Source organism: Astyanax mexicanus, chromosome 6 (assembly GCF_023375975.1).
Source record: "Astyanax mexicanus isolate ESR-SI-001 chromosome 6, AstMex3_surface, whole genome shotgun sequence".
In the NCBI taxonomy this organism is placed as follows: Eukaryota; Metazoa; Chordata; class Actinopteri; order Characiformes; family Acestrorhamphidae; genus Astyanax; species Astyanax mexicanus.
This window is the reverse complement of record NC_064413.1, coordinates 31933339-31952391: the sequence shown is the minus strand read 5'-3', so window position 1 is coordinate 31952391 and position 19053 is coordinate 31933339. Positions and strand designations below refer to the sequence as shown.

The 19053-nt window shown below is 39.5% G+C and overlaps 1 protein-coding gene and 1 long non-coding RNA gene across 2 annotated transcripts; one reads left to right on the top strand and one right to left on the bottom strand.

Annotated features, from left to right (window-relative positions):
- Positions 1–602: 602 nt before the first annotated feature.
- Positions 603–3941, bottom strand: pou3f1 (POU class 3 homeobox 1). The gene has a single exon (XM_007243165.4). It carries the CDS (start codon positions 3845–3847, stop codon positions 2678–2680), a length of 1170 nt encoding a protein of 389 aa, XP_007243227.3. The 5' UTR covers positions 3848–3941; the 3' UTR covers positions 603–2677.
- A 634-nt stretch (positions 3942–4575) lies between these two features.
- On the top strand, positions 4576–17330 carry LOC107197683 (uncharacterized). Its single transcript, XR_001518706.3, has 3 exons — positions 4576–5067; positions 5168–5257; positions 16765–17330. It is a non-coding gene; the product is annotated as an uncharacterized LOC107197683 (long non-coding RNA).
- Positions 17331–19053: the final 1723 nt, after the last annotated feature.

Here is a 19053-nt window from a genome sequence, read left to right as displayed (position 1 = left end):
GTAAACTAATATAAAAATATAATGTAAGATCGGTTAAAGAACAGAAATGTGCTGTATTTGATTTTTATTTTCCAACTTTACAGCCAATGCTTTAAGAAAAATACTTTTAAACTATAGAACCACTTATTTAAGTCTATCATACAACAGTTAATTTTTCATCAGCTGATATTTGTTTCAAAACGGTGAGAAGAGATTATTCACACAAAGAAATGTTTATGTGATGTATTTTTTTATCATATGTATTCAATTCCCTGACTGTATGTTTTGTACTTGTGCACAATTAAGCGGTAAAGCAAGAATTTGCGATATTTTATGCATATAGAATAAAGAACAAACTAAGGATTATTTAACCAAGTAAAGCGTTTGAGATCAAATCTTATCTCATGCTAAACCTGAACGAATAAAGTTGTTTATCAGAGGCAGAGACATTATAAACTGTTGGGAATGCTGCAAACATACGGTGCCTGCTGAATTATTTTGCATTGATTATTATGGTTAAAATTAGTTTATTTTTTCTTTCCGTGATGACTAAATGGATTGAAAAATGAAAGCAGGATAGAGATAGAGAGTAAATGTGTGTTTTAAAAAAGACAGAAGGCAAGTTCTTGTATATACGTTTTATGTAAGTAATAAAATATTACTATAACATAAATATAAATGTGACTTTGCAGTCTACATTTCGCAATCAACATACAACCAAATGTAGTAAACAAAACATTTGTAATCCACTGCAACATAATTAACAGAGCCCAACAAAAAAGCTCCAAACACATTTAAGAAATAAATATATAGATATATAAACGGTCAAATTCATAAATGAAATATTAAAATATCTTCTTGGAATTAGTAAGTGTACAAAACTGCTCGGAATAAACAAGAAAAGAAACAAAAGAAAAAAACCAAAACAAACTTAGAACAAATACATATGTTTACATATTGGACATATTTACACATTGGAAATAATCATGACAACTATTTATTTAAAATCTTTTCATTTTTTTCTGTTTTTTGGAAAAGTTGTATATCCACACCGTTTCAAATAACAGGATTGCAAAAGAAAAGAAAAGAAAGAAAAAAGAGAACACCTGCTCCAAGCTGCTCACACACAGATGCCTTTTTGAGGAAAGACACGAAACGCATGAGTCAATCCGGATCTCTCGGTTTATGTGCTGCTCACAGACAGATAAAGAAAGAACAAAAAAAGAAATGACAGAAAAGAAAGGAATAAAAGAAATGGAAATAGTCCCACAGCAGCTGCTTTCCCCCCATGATATCTCCCTTTATCCGGCGGGGGTGAGTCAGGAGGACAGTGGGACAGTTAGGGGCTCAGTAGAGAGTGGAGGTCCACAGTGGGCTGGAGAGGAGTGGAGCTGGACAGGCGCTGGGATTTTACCTGAGATTGAGCACTTCTGCATTTTAGCCCTCTCACCCTCAGCACGCTTTAAACCGGGGAGATAAACCTACCCAGTAGAGATAGAGCTCCGCCGTTTGGGGTAATATCTGGAGAATGTAAACAAGAAGAATAAGAAGAAGAAGAAGAAGAAGAAGAAGAAGAAGAAGAAGAAGAAGAAGAAGAAGAAGAAGAAGAAGAAAAGACATTTCCCAAGGCCTGACTTTAAACAAGCACGCTTTCCCTCAGCATGGACACGATCTCACAGCCACATTACAACGCCAGATTAAGTGCTCGTGAAAACAAGATGACAAGTAAAAAAGAACAGAATTCAGGAACAAAATAAAGTCCAAATTAAAGTCTAAAATAAACGTACAAAATAAGATGCTCGTGCGTGTGCAATGGCTGTTACTCGTGTGTGCTGTATTTCTGCCCCATGGCTGGTGTGTCTGTGTGTGTGTTGTGTTGTGTGGAGACAAAGCTCGTGCTCCACTTCTTCACATCATGGCTCAGCGGCTCGGACACAGACACGGTGCTCGAGCTATTGTTTCCTCGAAAGACAAATGAAGAGTGACAAGAAGTGCACATCAAAACCCCCAGAGGCGAATAAACACCTACAGCTCTTACAATTCACTCTTACAGCGTGCCATCTGAAACTGATTCACACTTTGCAGGTGGTCATTCAGCACTGGAGACTTTGCTGTGTGTAGAATTGAGATACAAACACAAAATGTTCAACAAAAGCCAGAAAAATCCCTGAAATGTCCCCACATCCCAAAGATAAGGTTAACTAAATCTAAAGAATAGATCAAGTAAAACAGCACAGGTGATCGAGGAGAAGCAGTGTGAGAGTGGATGATGGCCAATGTATGATCCATCCAGCTTCTGTTCATCTAAAATAAGACTAACACCAGCCACACAGACACACTTTCTTCTTTGTGGATTATGGGCTCGATTAAAAACAACCAGACTTCTTTTCTCCACACGCACCCCAACTAATTAAGAATTTAGTGAAAACATGTATTTGTTTTTTTGTCTGAACGCATAAGAAACCGACTCTTTCAGTCACTCCACTCACACCCAACTTCTGCTCTAAAGTGAGTGTGTGAGTGTGTTGCCTCTCGGGGTAAACAACGCAAAGGAAGAGATGAAACACCAATCCATTTAGTCCTTTTCTAAACGCTCATTTTGCTGCTGTTGCTGGTCTGTTTCTCTCTGTCTTTTTCACTGTGACTCTCAGTAGTTTGGAAATGAGTGCACGTAGCAGTCAGTCAGTCGGTCAGTCGGTCATGGAACGGGACTCTGAAGTGTGTGGTGCAGCGGGGGCGTCTCGGCCTGCGCGTAAACGTCCTCCATGCTGGGGTGCGGGACCCCCACAGGCGTCATCCTCTTCTCTTTCTGCCTGCGGTTGCAGAACCACACGCGCACCACCTCCTTCTCCAGCTGCAGCGTGCCGGCTAGCGTGGTGATCTCGTGCGCCGAGGGTTTTGGGCACTTGAGGAAGTGGTTCTCCAGCGCGCCTTTCACGCCCACCTCGATGCTCGTGCGCTTCTTGCGCTTGCGGCCTTGCGCCGCGATCTTGTCCAGGTTGGTGGGGCTGCCGCTGTTCGAGTCCGTCTCCTCGAGCCACTTGTTCAGCAGCGGCTTGAGCTTGCACATGTTCTTGAAGCTCAGCTGCAGCGCCTCGAAGCGGCAGATGGTGGTCTGCGAGAAAACGTTGCCATACAGCGTGCCGAGCGCGAGGCCCACGTCCGCCTGCGTGAAGCCCAGTTTGATGCGCCGCTGCTTGAACTGCTTGGCGAACTGCTCGAGGTCGTCCGAGCTGGGCGCATCCTCGTCCGAGTGCAGCTCGTGCTGCTGCTGCTGGTGGCCGTAAGGCCCGTGTGGGGACGCCTCGAGTGCGCCTTCGCTGCCCGTCCCGGCTCCCGTTCCACCTCCTCCGCCACCTCCACCGCCACCTCCACCGCCCGCGTCCTCGTGCAGCGGCGCGCTCAACATGCCGTAGCCCGTCTGCGAGTAGAGGAGTGATGGTTGGTGCGCGCCCGTGCCCGGCGACAAAGGGGGCAGGTGGTGCGCTGTGGCCGCCGCCCACGAGGCGCCGTGGTGGTGCTGGTGATGCTGGTGGTGGTGGTTGTGGTGGTGATGGTGCGGATGGTGGGCGCTCTGGCTCGGCTGGTGCGCGAGGTGCGCGCGCTGGTACGCCGCAGGCAGGTCCTCGCGGCCGCTCTTGTGCTCCGTCTGGCCGGTCCACTCACTGGGCAGCCACTGGTTCTGCGTGACGCTCATGGGGTGACCCGCGTTGGACGCCGCAAGCCCCTGCAGGTAGTCGTGGTGCATGATCATCTTCTGCATCTCGCGGTACGTGGTGCCCTGGTGCATGCGGTCCGAGTCTGGGTGCACGAGCGGGGTGGAGGGCAGCGCGTTAGTCCGCGGGATGTACTGTGCCGTCGTGGCCATGGCCGCTCAGGCTGTAAAGGCTTCTAATGTTGTTGCTGCTTCTCTCACTTTCGGGAAAACACTGACGGCCCCTCGGAAGGCGCTGATGGGCTTTAGAGCGAAGGAAGGCGACGACCTGCCGAAGGGAGGGGCGAGGGGCAGGAGGACACGCCCCCGGAGCGCGATGATTGGTCGAGACGCACGACGGGCCTCCAGTGATTCCCTCCGGTCAGAGTCCGTGATCGCACTCACTGGCAATTGGCCGTCCCTCCCTCCCTCTCTCTCTCTCTCTCTCTCACTTCGTTTTCTACCAAACGAGGCGTTGTGGGTTGTTTTGCACCTAAACCACGTGGGGGAGTGCGGTCCTCTTAGCTGGGGTAGAAGAAAAAAAGCCCCCTCCCTTTCACCTTTCTTTAAATTAGTATGGTTAGTAACTGTATCCCTCCCTTTTCAAGTACATTACTACTCTAAAATATGCCACACACCCACCCACCTCCACATCACTTGACTCTATTAACGCACAGTAGTTTTAATATTGCTACAGGAGCCACACAATCCGACTTTCCAGGTACAAATGGAAGAAACACAAACGTCATGAAACACCGGCAGAAAGTGTTTGACATCACAGCAGTTATTCTGGACTTCAGTATTGGCACTGCAGTTAATATACACGTTCCTGACGTAATAGCTCAGTTTGTCAAACGTGCCCCCCAAAACACACAGAAAGACATCCTGCCACGTTCCAACGCCCTTTCTTTTTTTGTGTTTGAATTTCTCCGCCTTTGAATTTGGGCTTTCACTCGAGCGCAGAGAGTTCAGCCTATTTCCATAAAAAATCCTTTCCATGCATTTTTTTTCTCTTTTTTTCTCTCCCTCTCTCTCTTTCTCTCTTTTTCTAAACAGCAACTTGGAGAAATCCTGCGTTTTTCCCTCCTGGTTTCTCCTCGCGCTGCTTTCCCGGCTGATCTGATTATTTTTCCCTTCACGTTTTGTCCCAATAGCAAATTACCAATTCTATGAATTGCAAAGCAGCCTCGGAGACGCTGAGGGCTGGAGAGGGGGAGATGCCAAGATTGAAAGGGATCTTTGCAAACACAATCACGTTCTTAAATGGAAATGTGGGGCTTTAAACAAATCTTACATCTCTCCTGTTTCAGTCGTGTAAAAGTCTGCAATCAGGCGCGCGCGCTCCTTCCAACCACCACAGCTGTTTACAGGACTTTTTCCGTTCTCTTTTTTGGGTAGCAGTCCTATTTCAATTATTTATTCTAATGCATTTTTATTTGGCCACCCCTCGTGTTTGTGCATTTGTCTTGCTCTCATTTCGGGCTGTTTCCGCAGGCTTTTGGAAGAGGAAAAAACAAACAAAAAAGAAACCAATGTGATGCTGTGGGAAAGAAGTCGGGCGCGAGAGCGAAAGACTTCCCATTGGTGAGTTTGCACTCTTCCTATTCCATCTGTCTTTCTGTGGTAGTGAATGAAGGAGTGGACGGGGATGCTCTCAGGGTCACAGGTGCTCGTCACCACTCTGTCAAAGGCGTGGTTATGTCCAGCAATCATTTATTTATTTAACTCAGTCGCACGAGGAGATAAAAACCCTGGATCCTGATGCGCGGCTATATATTGTTTTAAGGTGGCTAATAACGGTTGAGGGAAAACGTTTTTAAAATGTATTTATATATTTTAATTCATTTTAACATGCATCATTGTACTCATGCTTATATAGATGTTCGCCTATAGTGTGTAACATATTTTGCTTTATAAACCTGTATTCATTTGTATTTAAGCGTTTACTACGTTTTGTCTTAATCAAAATACGAAAAATAGAGGTGTTCGCCGGTCACACATATTATTAACATTTTAATTCTAATTCCTAACCTCAATCCTAATAATAACGCTGGTGATATGAATTACATTATATAATTTTGTGTTGTTACGTCGCTGATCAATATCATATTTATTATCGTTTGATATTAAACCATTAGTGGGGCTATTATGTACAAAATCAGTGGCAATGTATGGATGAATATGTTGGCTATAAAGCACAAGTGTATGTGTGTGTGTGTGTGTGTCTATGTGTGTGATGAGGGCTGAGTGCGATGTACCCGTTTTTCCGAGACGGACTTAATGAGGATGTTGCTTTACTGTACACTTTCTCTCTCTCTCTCTCTCTCTCTCTCTCTCTCTCTCTCTCTCTCTCTCTCTCTCTCTCTCTCTCGTGTGAGAGGGAATAAAGAGTAGAGGGAGGCAAAATCCCGACAGAACACACACACACTAGCTCTTGTACTTGGGACAGAGGGGGCTACAAAGCAGCCAGATGCTCGTGCTGCCTCCTCTTCCAGTCCCACTGCCCTGTGTTGTGGGGGGCGAGAGGGGGGATTTTTGCCGGGATGCACGAGGTTGCTATGGAGAGAGAAGTGAAAGGAGCGCACTGATCTTCCTCATGAATGATCGTCCATACAGGAAAAGACGAATAACAGGCCTTCTTCTGTATGGTCTTAGTAGGACAGTAGAGGACAAGTGTGGTCTTTGACCACTGAGGACGCACTAAATTTGGCTGCAGCCTTTTTGACAACGTACAGTTTTTTAAGGGACTTTATGGTGTTTAATGGTCATTTATCTTTAATTTGCTGTTTCTCTTCACTGTGCATGATTTCAGCTCGTTTTCATATTTCGATTCGTTTTAATATTAGCCGCAGTTTTAACAGCGTGAATCTTTCCCTCACCACAATTAAAACAGATTAATCAAAACGGCTATGTTTAATGCTAATTCCAGAGTGCAGTGTTTTACTTTTTATGAAGCAGTTTATAAAGTTTTTAATTACGATGTTACAGGATGTGCTATTACCAGGCGTTTTCGTTCATCTAGTCCCTTTAAGTTATCTGAATGTAATTAGACACAAACGCGCTTCAGCTGCTCTGACAAATCTGCAGCTCATCAACACAGGGCAGAAATGAACGCCGCGGCCAGTTACAACTACAGCATATTATCTCAGTTGTTTAAGTTGTGCAAAAACTAAAAAATAAACAAAACTAAAAAATACAAAGTATTTAAATAATGTCGATTATTTTCAATATGTAAAAGAAAACTTATTTAAAAATCTAATAAACTAGATCTAAAAGTTTTTCTACAATTTTTCTGAAATATTTCCCTTCAAAATACCGATGCATTTATACAGTTTGCGAGCATTTCTATTCTGCAAAATCATACTTTTACAGTTTCTCAAACAGCCCAACATTTTAAACGAAAAAAAAAGTCATTAAAGCTTGTGTTTCTAAATAGCCGCTTAAAAAAATCATATTTTAGTATATTTATAATGACCTTCGTCAGTAATAATAAGCTTTAACTACACACGGTAACGTTTAATTTAACATTAAACTGTCGTGATAAAACAGTCAAATGCATTTACAGGCATTATTCAATCCGCTGAGCGCTAAGGTACATGATCTGAAATTAACATTTTATTAAAATGTTAAATATGTAATGAGATTTTAACAGGACAAACAAGACGAAACAGCAACGAATATTGAAGAAGAAAAAAGAAAAAACACTTTAAAACAGGGATGAGGTTTAATGTATGGAGAGAGAGAAAGAGAGTGAGTGAGAGTGAAGAAAGTGAAGTATTGGATTAGTTTTGTCGCGGTGCCAGACACACACTCACACTTCACATGTGTTTATGTAGCGTTTCTCTAGACACTCTAGTCTTAATGAAAAGCTTCACCTCCCTGAAGTTAAGGGAAAGTCTGTTGTGTTTTTGGAGCATTCCTTTCCGTGTGGCCGTTTGTTTTTTTGCAGCCCTGTTTGACAGGCATGGGGCATGTCCTCTCTCTCTCTCTCTCTCTCTCTCTCTCTCTCTCTCTCTCTCTCTCTCTTTCTATGTCTCTCGCTCTCTTTTGCATAACGAACTGAGCCCAGTCGGCCGGTCTCCCGGTCCCGGGGGAGACGCGCAGGGGAACGGCTCTCTTTCGGAGGAAAAAGAAGAAGAGAGAGAAAAAAGAAAGGTGTGAGCCATCTTTCTCCATCTTTCTCCATCTCTCCACTTATCTTTGGGCTAATTAGGCGGGGCTCTGAAGGCGCCCGCATGAATATTCATGACGGGCAGCAGCGCGCAATTAACCATGGGAAGAGGATGAGAGAGCGCGCGCAAAAGAGAAGAGTGTGTTTCAGTGTGTGGGAAACGACATTTATACTCACTTCACTCCCTTCACAATAAGGAAGGGTGTACTTTTACCCTCCTCTTTCTTGCTATAGTATATAAATGTTGCCCAAGTTCCATTTTAATTGCCAGTGTGTGTGAGTGTATCTGTGTGCACTCTGGACACAATTTCTGAGAGAAAACTTTTTAAATTGCCATACTGACATGAAGAATATTTTTTATTAGAAATGGAAATTATTCAAATTGCCTAAAAAGGTCAAAAGAACATGTAGCCCTAGGTATAACCTCAATTTCAATTTGCACTCCAAAAATGTGTGCTAAGGCTTTGTGGCAGTTTCTACACATATGAAACAGAGTAGCTTATTTGAATGCAAGAAGTGGAAAAAATAAAAGGTTTAACACTTCAGGCTGCAGTTACTTAAAACCCATAAAACAAACACAAACAATACAATATAACTTATCGTTTTATTAATAGTATTTAAAATGAATAATATAAAATGTTAAAAACATATCACTGTCAGATAAACGCATTTTTTTAAATATAACCTTATGTTGCATTTCTATTAGTTAATGTATCTCATCATTATCACAATGCAAATACAAATTTCTAGATTCCACACTTTAAAAAAGGTGCTACATAGGGCTTTTTCAGTAGTGCCATCAACGAAAGTGCCTTTTGGCTGTCTGAACTTGGTGTAATAGTTCTTTACCAATTTCTATCTATTTAAAAAAAAAAACATATTTTAAGTGTGCAAAAATAATTATCTGGACAGCTATGCAAATTAGACTTTAGCACTAAATGACTAAAATTAGAACCTGACTCATACATTTGTATTATTGATGTAAACATAAAAAAGAGAACTTTATTTTAAACAGGCCCTCATGTCAATTACAATCATAGCTGAGCAAGTTGGAATAACATTAAATTTACACAGTAAACTCAATTATAAAACTGACTACATATTTATAAAACTAAGAAAACCAGAATAAGACTAAAATTAGTGACTAAGCTCAATTTATAAATAAAAAAATGCAAAAATAGACAAATTAAGATGATATGACATTTTAACTGGACTTATGTGTCTCTCAATATATAGTCTAGTCTAGCCACATATAATAGGACTATGTTTCTTCAGGTCAAAAGACAACCCGACACACACACACACACACACACACACACACACACACACACAGACACTTTGTTTGGTGCCCTAACCTGTGTGGCTGCTGCTCTGTCCACTGAGGCCTCAATCCTCTACTTTGAATTCAAGGTGATCTTTATCCTGTCCCCCCTCCTGGGTGTGCACTTGCCACTGGCTTCCATAAAGATGCGTTTATGTATGTATGTATGTGCGGAGGGGAACACGGGGAGCTTTTGGAGAGGGCTGCTGCGATAAGCAGTGGAATTTGTGCCGCCTGAATATGGATGGCGGGCCGGCTCTTAGTAAGCAGCTGATAGAGAGGTAAACAGCTTGTGGGCTGAAGGGGTTAGAAGCATGCACCTGAATACATTGGGCCTCTCTCCTCTGTCTATCACCTCAATAGCTGATCAAGTCTAAGTCACTATTATGTCTTTCCCTTCCCATAATGTAGTTTGCTTGCAAACGTTGCAGGGACAATGACCACAGAGACCAACTTGCTCTGATGCCAATTGAGATACACTCAAACCAGGCTCAAGGGAAGACTGCGTTTGCAAACATTTTCACAACACTTTTACCAGATACAAAATTTGTCAGCTTTCAAGACTGAAACTATGGATGGATTGTGTTGCATCAGTATGCATTCACATCGAGTGTAATCAGTCAGAAAGGTGCCCCCCACCACACTTCTTTAATCCTTCAAATGCTTCAGCAGTGCTTTTTGAATGCTAATTTTGGGTGTGTATCTGCTCTGTGGTAATCACAGCCCAGGTAGAAACAATGCAGGATGCTGTACTTTTTAGAGTTTTTTCTTTAGATTTGAATCAAAATCTTTGCATCCTAGGTTTTTATTTGTGATAATAAAATCAACTCTGTTTGTTGAAGTTTATGTTTAACATTTCTAATAAGTTAATAACAGAATCTTAATGGTTAATGCTCACTTGTACAACCTGAGACAACAGCCAAGAAAACAATATACATTTTGCTATTAACATTGTTATTTCCTGGGCTGCTCTCAAGAAATACATTTTTATTTTGTTATTCAAAAACTACATTACAACACAGCATATCTTTGATTTGTTCACTGTGCATGACAGCATTTAATTTAGCACAGAGAAAGCCTGATTGGGGAAAGAAAACATAACCAAAAGACGGAACAATAAATTTGTTTTATTAGGGGAGCTGTTCTACCTCATTCATGCACATTTATTTAAAAATAACAACAACAACAAAAAAAGGAAATTCAAAAATGATACTTTTTGGGGTCAGTGTCAATAAGCTCTATTTGGTAGCGTTTTGAAAAGGTTGCTTTTGTTATTTAAAATGTGAAATTGTTGCTTTTTTAAAAATTATTGGTTAATATTACCCGTAATAACGTTATTACTATGTAATTAACCTCTAATTACAAGCACAACGTATATGAAACTGCATTGCACTGCATCTTTGCTCTTCAGCCAAGAAGTAATGAGATGATTTACTATGTAGGCAGTCAGCTGGGCTACTTTAAATATTTAACTACTGATGTCGAACACCTCTGTGGATTAACATGTTTCTTTTTGAGCCACATAGAAAGAGCTATGAAGACTCATAGCATAGCATTCCACTCATTACCATACACACATCCGCGTAAGATGTCCAGAGGCCTTCTCCAAAGTTATTAATGAGGTGCTTCCTTTTAATTAGATAGTAATTCATGTTAATGCATGCTTAATGGAGCCCTGTTGTCCCCTTCGGTCACACCGTGTGCCTCTGTAACGTATACCGAGATGTATCTTTTTCTTACTTTTGTGTTCTCATTATGTTTCCAAAGGCCTTAAGGACTGGGTGGCTGGCTTTTGCTCTTGTGTAAACTGGAGCTGACCAGTCAGGGAGCTGGATGGTGTAAGTTTGTAGAGGTCTTAGAGTTTAGTGTATTGTATTTAGCAGAGGACAGATAGGTCAGTTGTGCTGATTGGCTGATTGACCGGAAGAAAACACCCTGACCCCATCATAATAAGCCATTAGCAATGTCAGTGGTCAGTCATGCTGCTTACTTACAGGAATTACCAGCGGAAGGGTCCATATTGTTCCTGTCTGCTCAGGCCGTGCACATATGTGACCCGGTCTTTTACACAAGACAGTGACCATGGCGAAGCAGATTTTTTCCCGAAGAGAGGTCACGACCAGACGCTGACCGCCTGTGTCTTAGCGCTGTCTGCAGTCAAGCACTTGCAAGGCAGACGCAATTGAGTTAGACTGCTTTTAATTGTGCATTGACCGGTCTGAGAGCTGCTCGGGCTTGGGTCACTCGCCAGAGCAGAGGTGGAGTCCCCAAAGCCCAGCAGCAATTTCAACCAACCAGCCAGAAGCAGGCTGGAGGAGAGTGGGCAGTGCATGAATGATGATTATAGGCTAAGAGTTTATAAGGGTTGAGTGGTATTGGAGGGGTTAGATAAGATTTACTTTCTTAGCTTGTTTGAGTGAGTGAGATAGTATTGAAACACAAAAGAAGAAAAAAAATGTATCACTTCAATTTCGGATGGTCCTTTAAAGATGCCTTAACTATAACATTAATCTTAGACTCAATTGCATGTCTAATAAATGCAACTAAACTCTAAGGTGGATGTGAATGATTCTCTGTTGAATGTAACCCGTCACCCAACTTTAACCCAAGCTTTAATGATAACATTTTATGGTTAGGTTTAGAGTGATTCAAAGCTTAGGTTAAGGTTTGGGTTAGGGCTGGGTTTTAGGGTTGATTCATGGTTGAGGTTAGGTTTAGGGTTAGGGTTAGATGTAGGTTTAGGTTATGTAGATAATACTTTTGATTTAACTAAGAGTTAAATTGCATTTAATAAGACTAAAATAGTTAGTTGAAGGGTTGTTGAGTATCTAGGAGTTGTCTTTTATGGACCATCCAAATAAAAATAAAAATCCAAGTGTTAGGAAAAAAAATATTTCACACACACTCTACACACACACACACACACACACGCTGAGGGAGCAAGCAGTGTGTAAAGTCTGGAGCAAATCGGCTTAGACTTTGCACCTCACTGACAACATCCTTACGCAGCCGGTCACGAAAATTAATCGCTTCATTTGCTAACGATCACTGTGTCAATACTTCAATACTACATCCGGGCAAAATGACTGACTTACTTTTTTTTTAACAAGCCGTTTTTTAACTAGTCTTCCTGTATCCTATACTTTCCATCCCTTTTTTTACCTTCTCTACCTAAAAGCTCTTTTTTTTTATCTCTTCTTCTTCTTTTCCTCCTCCCGCTCTTTTTTATTCATCCTCTCGTAACCGTCACATAAGCTCACTGCTGTTATAGTGGATGGTGCGCGCGCTCCAGAAAGTGAGCGACAAGAAGCGCGCGCACCTTTTACTCTCGGCAAGCAGGTCAGAGCTCCGCACTAACATTTGTTATCTGTAATCCTGCAGCTTCCTCACGCAAAACGAGCATAGTAAACTCCCTCTCACACCTAATCCCTCCATAGCTCTCTCTCTCTCTCTCTCTCTCTCTCGTTCTATATTGGCAGGCCAGTCTGAGATGATGGTGAGAGTAAGGAGGAGAGGCATGCATGCATCTCTGATTGCGCTAGACTTATCTTATTCAGCCCTTATGAATCACGAGGGCCTTCTTGCCTTCTTTTACCCCAGACCCCCCACTCCCCCTCCACACAACCCCCCCCCCCACCCCCCCCCCCCCCCCCACACACACACACCTCCTCTCCTATCCTATCGTTTACACTCATTTTCTGGCAATTAAAAAGCAGCGGTGCTGCAGGTTCTTTCGCCCGCAGTGCAACACTCCAGCGCTGATGAATAATTTCTGCTCTCAGCCGAGGAGCTGGCCTCGCTTTCATGTTCCTGCTTTGTTGATTTGCCATTAAAAAAGCTCGCTGTGTGGTTTGGCTGTAGTCAGAAAATATGGAAACACGCGCATCACTTTCGCTCGCTGGCACGCGCGCTCGCGCGGCTCTCCGTCACTTTGTATCGCGCGGGCTTCAGCTGATTCATCTCGCCGAGAGACGGTCACGTGACACATCCACCCTCCTCTCCATATCATTCGAAATGATCAGCGCTGATTTGGGAGTGGGCTGATGCCGCTCATGCTAACGCGCACTCCTAGAGTCAATACGCATATACAGCCCTGGAAAAAAATTAAGATACCACCTCAGTTTCTGATTCAGTTTCTCTGATTTTGCTATTTATAGGTATATGAGTAAAATAAACATTGTTGTTTTATTCTATAAACTACAGAAAACAATTCTCCCAAGTTCCAATAAAATATTGTCAGTTAGAGCATTTGTTTACAAAACAGATGCAGTGCTTTCCGACCTCAAATAATGCCAAGAAAACAAGTTTATGCTTATAAAGTTTAAAAAATGCAGTTATCAATATTTGGTGGAATAACCCTGTTTTTTTTTCACAGTTTTCATGCATCTTGGCATGTTCTCCTCCACCAGTCTTACACACTGCTTTTGGATAATTGTATGCCACTCCTGGTGCAACAATTCAAGCAGTTTAGCTTGGTTTGATGCATTGTGATCACCCATCTTTCTCTTGATTATATTCGAAGAGTTTTCAATTTGATAAATTCAAAGAAATGCATTACTTATTCCAGAGCTTGAGTATATACATTATAAACAGTTACACTCTGCTGAAGGATGCAACAGTCCTCTGGAATGCATATGCTGTAGGCCTGGATAAGTTGAATTTACTTCAGAAATTTGAGCAAACCGGTTGCCTTAATGAAGTTTAGTAACGGGTAATGAACCCTTAAGTTAGCATAACTTAAAACATCAAGTTATTACAACTAAGGGAAAGTTAATTTAACATTTTTTAAAATTTTGTTATACCAATTAATTTGCCCATAAATTATACTTCGTATTGTGTGTTCCAAATAAATAAATATGTAGATTTCTTCTTACTACTTTTCTTTTGAATTTCCTTTTTGCTTAAACATGTATTTTATAAATATTCACAATGTTAGCCTAGAAAAAGTGAATTAGAGACCAGACAGTTAAATGTAGCCCCGAGGGGAATGGCTCTACACTGATGGTGAGTATCAGAAACTGGAAGACACACCCAAAATGCAAATAGTTTGTCCCAACAGGCGTAACTCAGTTATGTATATAAGTTGACTCAACTCAAAGGTCTCCATTTAAATGTATATGTGCACAAAAATGTTCACCTAATTCATAATAGTTGAGTAATGTTTGGAAATATCCAATTTTACATAAAACAGACTTAATTTGTTTGAGTTCAAACTAATTGTGCGTTTACAGGGTAATAACAGGATGGCAGATATCACACACAAACATGGCATGCTGTTGATGATTTTCTAGGGGGATATAAGTAACAAGAGTAAAAAGTCTACAGGAAACAAGGCTGAACATTTATATTTTTCAAACATATTAGACCCAATTTTATGCTTTTAACAGACTGGAAAAATTAAACACATCATATTAAATTTGGCACATTTTGTACACACCATGTTTAATGTTTTTTTGTACAATATATTTTACATTCAAGCTAAAAAACAACTTGAAACAAAACATATGCTTCAGAACAAGTAGACGCATGTGTCTGTATAGAGGATTTATACTTATTTGCACTTATAAATCCGGACATGTACATTGACTTGGGACATACAGAAAGTAAAGGAGTAAAGGATTATGCTATAAGAATAAATATTTGGTTGAAGTTGTTCTATAGCATGTTCTGAACTTTTCTTTACAGAAACACACTTTTTATATTTTATACGTTTTGTATTTTATTTGATATTAATTATATTAAAGCAGGTGTGTTTCTTATGATTTCAATTCCTACAGTAGCTGGGGTCTCTGAAAAGAGAAATCTGGAGGAAGCCACACCTTCCTTACTATTTATCTTAAAGAAAAAAGATACAGTTTTCAGTTTGATTTTTTGCATTTATTTTTGATATCATATTTAATATTAATATTTATAATCAACAAGAACAACGCACTTAAACACACAAGATAAATAGTTGCTTAGATTTTGCTTATATGCCAACAACTGCATTAAACTACATAAATTGTATAAAACAGCTGTTACTTTTGTTCTGTACACTATATAACACTACATAACAATAAAATGTAATAAAGACCCACACAAACACATAGGAAAGTAACAGGACTGTCTCGATTGTCAGTTAAAGTTTTGATAATTTGTTTATAGGTGAACCAGGGTTTAGTTAGACTACTCTTTGAACTTACACACACTTACACATACATACACTTAATTAGTTCAGCTCTACCTGCAGCATGCCTGATTTACTTTAATGAAGCTTTGATTTGATAACTAGGTATCAGATGATAAGTTTAAATGCTGGATGCCCCTGAGGAGAAGTTTTTAAATTGATGATCTTCATTCTTTATATTTTGTTATAAATCATCGGTTTCACACAATAAACCTTGTACACCCATTGCTATAGTTTTTCTTTCATGTGCTAATATAATGTTAGTATGGGAGTATTTTTTTTTTTACATTGTATGAAATTTCTTGATTAATTCATCAATAGAAATGCTCAGAAATGTATTGAAAATCTGTTTACAATGACATACAACTCTAGGAAAAAATAAAAGACCACTTAAAATGATGAGTTTCAAGTTTCTTTGACTTTACCAAACTGAAAACCTCTGGAAAATAATCAAAAGGAAGATGGATGATCAAAAGCCATCAAATAAATCTGAATTCCTTAAATATTTGCACCAGGAGTGACATAAAGTTATCCAAAAGCAGTGTGTAAGACTGGTGGAGGAGAACATGCCAAGATGCATGAAAAAGCAGGGTTATTCCACCAAATATTGATTTCTAAACTTTTAAAACATTTTAAAATATGAACTTGTTTTCTTTGCATTATTTGAGGTCTGAAACTCTGCATCGTTTTTTGGTTATTTCAGCCATTTCTAAATGTTCAAAATTTTTGTTTGGAATTTGTGAGAAATGTTGTCTGTAGTTTATAGAATTAAACAACAATGTTCATTTTACTCAAACATATACCTATGAATAGCAAAATCAGAGAAACTGATTCAGAAACTGAAGTGGTCTCTTATTTTTTTCCAGAGCTGTATATTGAAAATTATTATTTTTTTATTAAATTCTAAAAATGATATGATTTTTTGTATTTATTATAATGCTGGTTGATTTAAGCACCACTGTATAAATAAGTATAATAGGTATTGTACGTTTCAATGTATAACAATATTCGAAAACCTGAAAACCAAAAAATGCAACACCCACACACACACCTGTAACCTTGTGCCTATAACACACATGGATGTGTTTCCCTTTCTAGTGTGAGTAAGCAAGCAAGAATATCCTGAAAAAGCCTGATCTTCCTCAAAAAGAAAGCCTGGTCTTCCTGTCCAGCTGCTTGTGCTGTATGATGTGTGTTCTGTTTAACTCAATAAGGAAAGAAAAATGCAGAGGGAATGCCCCTGAATGCGCATTAGTGTGTTCACTGAAGTATCGTCCAGTGATCAGTTTTACTTCATGTTTCTCAGCTCTGCGATCACTGAAATGTCATAACACATTACTTATGCACCCACTCAGTCATAAATCATTAAACACCCACATGTATGTGCACTCACACACTCACACACACTCTTCCTCTGTTTCTGTTGCTCACAGGGCAGACTGTGTGTGAAGAAGACGTGTGTATTGCAGGTGTGATGCCTAAGGCACACTGCAGGAGCAGGCGTACCCAGGTAGGAAGGGCTCTTACCAAGGAAACCATCACCCTCGTGTGTGTGTGTGTGTGTGTGTGTGTGTGTGTGTGTGTGTGTGTGTGTCATTTTTTCCAAACAGAAACATACTCTACTTTTAAGTATAATTCAGCAGTTTTGAGCTTTGTGTTTAATGTGCTGTATTCAGGAGCCTACTTTATCTGTTCATCTTTTCTCAATTGCTATGTCTATGTAGTAGCTGCTTTTAAAAATGTTGGTCACTTAAAGCATTTAACCCTCCTGTTATGTTAATTTGTCAGGAACAGCAATGGTGTTTCTGGGTCATATGACCTGGTGCATGTTTTACTATCCAAAAGATGTCTGAAACCCCCCCAAAAATCCTTACAAGCAGTTTAAATATTTCAGTACTAACTCCATTACTAATTATTCTATCAATGTTTAGTACAATGCTGTTCCTTACCTCTAACAGGTAATGGTTCAATTAGAATTATTCTCTCGTTTTTCATAAAACTACATAACATTGAAACATAACATTGCAATTTTGTTTTAGTTTCAGTTTTTGCAGGGGGTGTTTGCAAATATGTGAGACGAACCATTTTCAAATTATATATTGATCACACTAATTCAAGCAAGCAGAAGACGTTTCAAACTGAAAAAATACTTTTAACTATTTTCCCTAGATCTTCAAACCTTAAAACGAGTCAAATTGACCCAGAACATAACAGGAGGGTTAAATTATCACAAAATATAATCTCCAAATTGTCACTGTTGGACAAAAACATTCTGTCTCAATTTATTTTATTTTGGCATAGTGTGATTCAGGAAGTTTTTCTTTATACTGTGTCAGAATTTCATCTGAATGAACCGACAGTTTAAAATGTTAAAAATGTTTAAATGGTTAAAATGTTTAAAATGTTTAAAATGTTTTAACAGTGACAACATTTAAACACAATTTTACTGATTACAAAACAGCAGACTGGTAATTGCAGCCTGAATTTTTAGTTTTAGCAAATATGATGAGCTGTATTTTTAGAGTTTCTTAATTTTTGTTTAAAAAAAAGTTTGTTTTAATGGTGTAAGTTTATTTTTTATTAAATTATTTTTTATGTTTGATCTACATTTAACGGCTTAAATCAAAGTAAATAATCATTGTCTCATTGTTTTGTGTAAATTTGAAAAAAGGTAATTATAATAATTCTGAATGATAACAGGATAGCTAGCTTTAATATTTGGTAATATTTCAGTATGTTGGGTTGCCTTTCAGTCAACTGCAAGGCCATAGTGGATCATGGTTAAGTATGATTGTTGCATATATATATATATATATATATATATATATATATATATATAATTATACAAATGACTTATGCCTTGCGTTCCTCTATGATATTATGTAATGTTAATCACATATGCTGAAAACAACTACAACAATAAAGAAAATGTAGCAATGTTTCACATCATCTCATTTGTTGAGTCTTTTTTGTGTGTGTATGTGGGTATGGGTAGGGGCAGTTGTGTGGGGGTGCTTGTGTGTCTGTCTATGTTTGTAAGTGTGTGTCTCAACCCTAATATATTAAAGCCCGCTTTAACTATGCTGAATCAGTTTAACACTGGGCTGGAGGAGGGAGGTCTCAGTAGTGCTCCATTCCTGAAAAAAGAAACAGGCTCTTGCAGTCCGTGTTTATGATGAATTTTTTTTTTTTGGTTTCAAATAACATTTTTGCTTTTGTTTGTGTCAGAAGCGCACAAACCTGATTTCCAAGGTGAAGGGAGGCTGTGTAACATGGAAATTTTTGAAAAATCATGTCGGATGTTATATAACATTTTACTCTTTTGCACAAGGATTAGAACAGCTACAGAATTAACAATTTGCAGTTGACTCACATGACCGAGGATTGAAAAACTTAGAGAAGCTAAAAAAAAGAAAACAGACACCTTTAGTTAAGCACAGTCTTTCCAAAAGAAAGTTCATCAATCTGTAAAAACTGTTTCTAAAAGTTATGGAGCAACTTGTTTTTAAATGTAAAATTACCTAAGTCTTTAAGTCTTAGTTTTGAATATCTCATCATCTGTAATACATATTATCCCTGTGCACAAAAGACAAGACTCACACTCTCAGTATTGGATGCTGGAGATCTTCTGGCCCTCAGGCGACACTGCATTTCAACAGGCATGATTCTGTACTAGAAATCACTGCATGTGCTCAGAAACACATACAGAAATCATTGTCAAT